General features: G+C 38.4%; 1 protein-coding gene across 1 annotated transcript; it reads right to left on the reverse strand.

Annotated features, from left to right (window-relative positions):
• Positions 1–1749: 1749 nt before the first annotated feature.
• On the reverse strand, positions 1750–4090 carry LOC150037987 (uncharacterized). The gene is made up of 5 exons (XM_090311101.1): positions 3863–4090; positions 2782–2961; positions 2488–2688; positions 2265–2389; positions 1750–2158 (listed from the first exon to the last, which is right to left on the reverse strand). The coding sequence occupies exons 1-5, from the start codon at positions 4088–4090 to the stop codon at positions 1750–1752; spliced, it is 1143 nt and encodes a 380-aa protein (XP_090167227.1).
• Between the last annotated feature and the right edge of the window lie 2192 nt (positions 4091–6282).

Below are 6282 nucleotides of genomic sequence, written 5' to 3' on the forward strand. Positions count from 1 at the left end.
AATTCAAGCTCCTGGTTGCCTCCAGGTAGCGCAACGTTTAACATCTTTTGCTCGATGCCTGGTGATACGGGCTCAAGAGATAGACGATGGAGTCAACATGAGTTTTGAGCAAACCACGTTAACTTCTCCTTCGTTGAATATTTTAAGGCGATGCCCATTCACTTTGAACTCCTTCCTCGTCTCTGGGCTTCTAATCTCCATTGCACCATAAGAAAACAAGTTAACAATCTCAAAAGGACCAAGCCATTTAGAATTTAGTTTACTGGGCATAAGTTATAGTCTTGGGTTGAAGAGTAACACTTTCTGCCCAACTCGAAATTCCTTCATCAAGAGACCCTTATCATGTATTAATTTTGACTTTTCCTTGTATATTCTTGAGTTCTCATAGGCTTTTGAGCGTAGCTCCTCCAATTCTTGTAGTTCCAATAATCTCTCCTCTCAGGCTTGGGCTAAGTTCATATTACATTTCTTAACAACCTAATATGCTCTATGTTCAATTTCAACCAGTAGATGACATGACTGGCCGTAGACTAGCTTAAAGGGCGTTGTTCCAATAGAGGTTTTAAATGCATTCTGATAGGCCCAAAGAGCATCGTCAAGGCACGTGCTCCAATCTTTTCTTGATTGATTGACAGTCTTTTCCAAGATACTATTGATCGCACAATTAGAGATTTCAGCTTGTCCATTTGTTTGAGGGTGGTACGAAGTGGCGACCTGGTGGTGCACTCTGTACTTCCTCATGAGTGCCTCTAGTTAGATTGCAAAAGTGAGTACCTTGATCACTAATTATAGCTCGAGGTATGCCAAACCTAGAAAAGATGTTAGCTCTTAAGAATCATGAAACCACAACAACATTGTTAGTCTTAGTGGAGATTTCCTCACACTTCGAAACATAATCAACTGCTAAAAGAATATATAAAAAGCCATAAGAAGAAGGAAAGGGGCCCATGAAATCTATCCCCCACACATAAAAAACCTCACACACTAAGATTGAATTTAATGGCATCTTATTACTCCTAAACAAGGATCCTGATCTCTGACACCTCTCACAAGACTTACAAAATGCAAAACAATCGGCGAATAGAAAATTCCAAATTAACCCACTATCTAACACTTTCCTAGAAGTTCTCTTAGGACTAAAATGCCCACCACAGGCCATCTCATGACAAAATGCAAGCACAGATTCAAACTTTTCATATGGGACACACCTCTTAATGATTTGGTCAGAACAAATCCTCTAAAGGTAGGGTGGGTCCCAAACAAAATATTTTGAATCACACCTTAATTTGGCCTTCCTATAACTAAGCATGTCATAAGGGAACTTACTAGTAACCAGAAAATTCACCATGTCAACATACCATGGAGTGGGTATGGCAATCTAGAATAAGAACTCATCTGGAAAATCTTCTCGTATAGGTACGGGGTCCTCTTCTTGTACAATCCTGCTCAAGTGGTTAGCTACCAAGTTTTCTGCTCCCTTTCTGTCCTTTATAGTCAAATTGAATTCCTGAAGAAGGAGCATTCAACGCACTAGTCGAGGCTTCGACTCCTTCTTGATCATCAAGTACCTGAGAGCAGAGTGATCAGTAAAGATAGTAAAAGGAAAGCCAAGAATATAAGGATGAAATTTATCTAATGCAAAAACAATGGCAAAAAATTATTTCTTGGTCGTGGTATAGTTGATCTGGATAGGATTCAGGGTCCTTGATGCAAAGCATATGACATGACTCTTCTTATCGACCCTTTGTCCTAGTACTGCTTGCTAGCATTACACATGATCTTGAACGGTATATCCCATCTTAGAGGTTGCAAAATCAGGGTGGTGGTTAGCTTCTCCTTTAGAGTGTCAAAGGCCTCTTTACACTTCTTGTCAAAATCAAATGGGACATATTTCTGAAGCAATGTCGACAGTGGAAGTGCCATCTTCGAAAAGTCCTTGATAAAATGCATGTAAAAACTTGCACTACCAAGAAAAGATCGAATCTCCTTAACACAGGTAGGATAGGAGAGGTTAGGAATAACATCTACCTTAGCTTTATCTACCTCTATTCCTTTTTCAGAGACTAGATGTCCTAGAACAATACCATGAGAGGCCATGAAATGACATTTTTCATAATTCAAAAAAAGGTTAGCTTCAATGCAACGTCTCAATACTAAGCTAAAATTATGTAAACAATCTTTAAAAGATTCTTCGTAAACCGTAAAATCATCCATAAACACCTCTATGCACTTCTCTATAAAATCAGAAAATATGTTCATCATACACCTTTGGAAGGTACATGGGGCATTGCAAAGCCCAAATGGCATCCTCCTTAAGGCATATGTACCGTAAGTGCAAGTGAAGGTGGTTTTTTCCTAGTCTTCTTGGGCAATGGGGATTTGGTAGAATCTAGAGAAGCCATCAAGAAAATAGAAAAATGGTTTTCTGGTGAGCCATTCCACCATCTGATCTAGGAAAGGAATGGGAAAATGATCTTTCCTGGTTACCTCATTGAGCTTTCGAAAATTAATGCACATTTTCCATCCATTTTGTACATGCATTGGCACCATATCTCCCTTATCGTTCTCAACAATTGCCATGTCAGTCTTTTTGGGAACAACATGGATAAGACCTACCCATTTGCTGTCAAGAATTGGGTAAATGATTGTGGCTTCATTGAGTTTGATGATTTCTTTGAGAATGGCATCCTTCAAATTGGGATTTAACCTTCTAAGGGGCTAGACTGTGGGTTTGACACCTTGCTCTAGAGGGATCCTATGCATGCAAAGTGAAGGGCTTACTCCCTTGAGATCATCTAAAGTCCACCCAATTGCCTCCTTGTAAGTTTTCAAAGTTTTAATCAAGGATTCCTCTTGGGCAGCTGTCAACTCCTTGGAGATTATGAGGGGAAGGGTGTTTTCTTCTCCTAGGTACACGTACTTCAAATGGCTAGGGAAAGCCTTTAGCTCAATCCCTTGTACCTGCAAATCAAGAATATCGAAGTTAGAAGAAGATTCTACTACTTTATTATTATCAACATCAAGAAGAGATAAGTCATGTGAATCAGGTGAATCCAATTCAATACAAGGGGCAACCAACATGCTAGAGTTTTTATCATCATCCAACACAATCTCATATATCACATCATGGTCTTAATTAAACGCAAGGATAGATATTCCTCAGGAAATCTCATAGCACCATAAATATTAAAAGATACAACCTCCTCATCAAATTCTACAGATAGACAACCCTTATCTACATCAATCTAAGTTTTAGCAGTTTTCATGAATGGTCTATCTAACATAATTGTAGAAGATGAAGGTGTAGAGATGTCATCCATTTTTAATATATAGAAATCAATTGGAAAAATCAAGTCCTTAACTTGCAACAATACATCCTCAACAATTCCTAAGGGTTGAATATAAGATCTATCAGCTAGTTGGATGCATACAATAGTTTTTTTTGCAAATCATTCAATTTCAAATCCTCATAAACATAGTAAGGCATAATATTAAAAGAGGCTCCTAAATCTAACATGGCATGCCAGATTACTCTCTTACCAATTATGCAAGGTAAAGTGAACATACCTGGGTCTCGACATTTTTCAGGAATATTATATTTCAGGAAAGCCGATACATTCTTACTTACCACTACCTTTTCTTTATCCTTACCTGTCCTCTTTTTGGTGCACAACTTCTTTAGGAATTTAGCGTACCTGGGGGTTTTCTGGATTGCGTTCAAGAGAGGAATGTTTATCTGAACCTTTTTTAACATTTCAATTAACTTCTTGTCCCTCTGTTCTTGTTTTGGTCACGCTAGTCTACTAGGAAATGGAGCTTTAGGCATATAAGGTTCAATAACAAGTGTAGGAGGATTACTTACCTTGGGAGTGGATGATGGTGTTCCAGATTCACTCTCATTGTTTTCTGTTTCTTTATCAGTCTTACTAGTTGGTGATAGGTTGTTTGACAAAAGTTCCTTGCCACGCCTCAGTGTGATGGCATTGACGTTGGCATGGTTCGGTTGTGCAGGCAACTTCCCTGAACCCTTGGTTTCTATACGACTTACCGTGACGACTAACTGTGTGACTTGAGTTCCTAAATTGGCCATGCTTGTCCTAGTCTCTTGTTGATAGGTCTTTGTGTCCTTTGATAGTTGGAGGGAGTCTTTTTGCAGCTGTTGAATTTCCTATTGAAATTTGAGGGAATTATCAGCTAAAGTTTTAACAATGTCCTCTAAAGACATACCTGAGGAAGACGACAATGGTTGATTAAAATTTTCATGCCCTTGTCCTTGCCTTCGACCTCCCCATTTCAAATTAGGGTGGTCACACCATCTTGGGTTGTAAACTAGGCCATGCGGGTTGTACTTCCTTTGGTAACCCCCAATTACATTTACTTGTGCTTGGGGATATGCTTCAGATGCGTGTCCTGACACTCCACAGGCTCCACGGGCTTTAACTTGAACCACTCATCCTTAGGCCAACTGCGTCACAAGAGAAGTCAAGTTAGAAAGTTGGGATTTTAATTCTTTAACTTCAAAATTACCAGTTAAATCGGATTCATTGGCCCTGGTGCCAAAGTTTTGATTACTCTCCGCCATGCGTGATATCAACTCCTGGGCCTCCCTAGGTGTTTTGTCAGCAAGCGCACTTCCGCCCGCTGAGTCGATTGAGTTCCTATCATCTGTCAACAAGCCACTATAGAAATATTGAATTAGTAATTGGTAAGAAATTTGGTGATGAGGGAAACTAGCATATAATCGTTTATAGCGTTCCCAATACTCAGATAAAGATTCATCCACAAATTGTTTAATTCCATAAATGTCCTTCCTTATGGAATGAGCTTTAGAAGCCGATTTTTTTTTTCAAGAAATTTCTTTTTCAAATCATTCCAAGTAGTGATTGATCCTGGAGCCAAGTAGTATGACCAATCCTTGGTGTCATCCTGTAGTGAAAAAGGATACGCCCTAAGGTTTAGTTACTCTTCAGTGACTCCATGGGATCTCATACTTACGTAAACCATATGGAAGTCTCTGATGTGTTTATGAGGGTTCTCCCCTGCAAGTCCTCTGAAGGTTGGCAGTAAATTGATTACCATAGTTTTAGTTCGAACGACACCGTGTTAGGTGGAAATATGATGCACAGGGGCTGCTGGTCCATGTCGGGCTCTGCCAGCTCCCTCAAGGTTTTCTCATGGACTACCTCTCCCATGGTTATGTTGTTAGCTATTCCTGGATGTTCTTCTTCTAGGATTTCTTCTCTACATCTCCTTCGGATTCTCCTCTCCTCTTGGTCAATATCTGCAAGGAAAACAAAATATGCACTTGCAGAGGAGCGGGTCATAAACCAAAGGGAACTTAAATACTTTGTTTTTTATTTAAGAGGAATTCAAAAAATTTCTAAGCTAATTGCCAAGTCTCCCCGGCAACGACGTCATTTTTGTTCGGACTCTGAGACTAGCATGTCGTGAGCACCCCAGCCTGAGCAAAGATAATTTATTTTCACTGATCCAAGACTTAAACCACAAATGTAGCAAAGTGATAAGACCGGGGTCGAATCCACAGGGAGATTGTTGAATTAGCTCAGATCAATTAATGAATTCCAAGTAAAAAAAAGGTTTGGTTATTCAAATTTTGTTTGCAAAATAAATTAAAGGCCAAACAAAGAAGAATAAATAAAAGGTAGAACATAAAAGAGATTGAATCAAATTAATGGAAAATCTTGGGATTAGTTTGCATTTTTTTTTTCTATCATTAGTTACTATTTGATTTTTCACTTATGTGAACCTCTCAACCTATTAGAAATTCTAATAGTCCAATTAGCCAATTTTGATAACAATCTAAATTAGCTCTAAATCAGTTTTAAACTTTTCCTTTTCAGTGACATACGAGTTAATACTGAAAAGAATTAAGTAAAGGGTTCAAGTATCGAGACACACTACAAGCCGGAAAGCCACATCTTATAGCGCGATTTATTTGGGAAGATTATACTAAGGCATACATGGATTTGGCTAGAAAAAGTCTAGACCCTAAACATGCGATCCTAATATGTGCAACTTAATCACTCAATTATTCACAGGCTAGAATGATTTTGCATACAAGAAATTTAATAAATTAGTTTGTCAGAAAAATTCATCAAATTTCAATATTAATAAATCAAATCCACCAAAGGGTTCACAAAAATTGAATAAATTAAATAGCAACTTCAAGAATTAAGACATACAAACTATCCCAAGAAAATTACCTAGCCTCTAAAAGGCATATTACAATGAAAAGATGAATGAGTCAAGGCTGACTTTGAT

This window comes from Benincasa hispida, chromosome 2, assembly GCF_027475165.1.
Source record: "Benincasa hispida cultivar pf3 chromosome 2, pf3_genome.v1.1, whole genome shotgun sequence".
Lineage (NCBI taxonomy): Eukaryota > Viridiplantae > Streptophyta > Magnoliopsida > Cucurbitales > Cucurbitaceae > Benincasa > Benincasa hispida.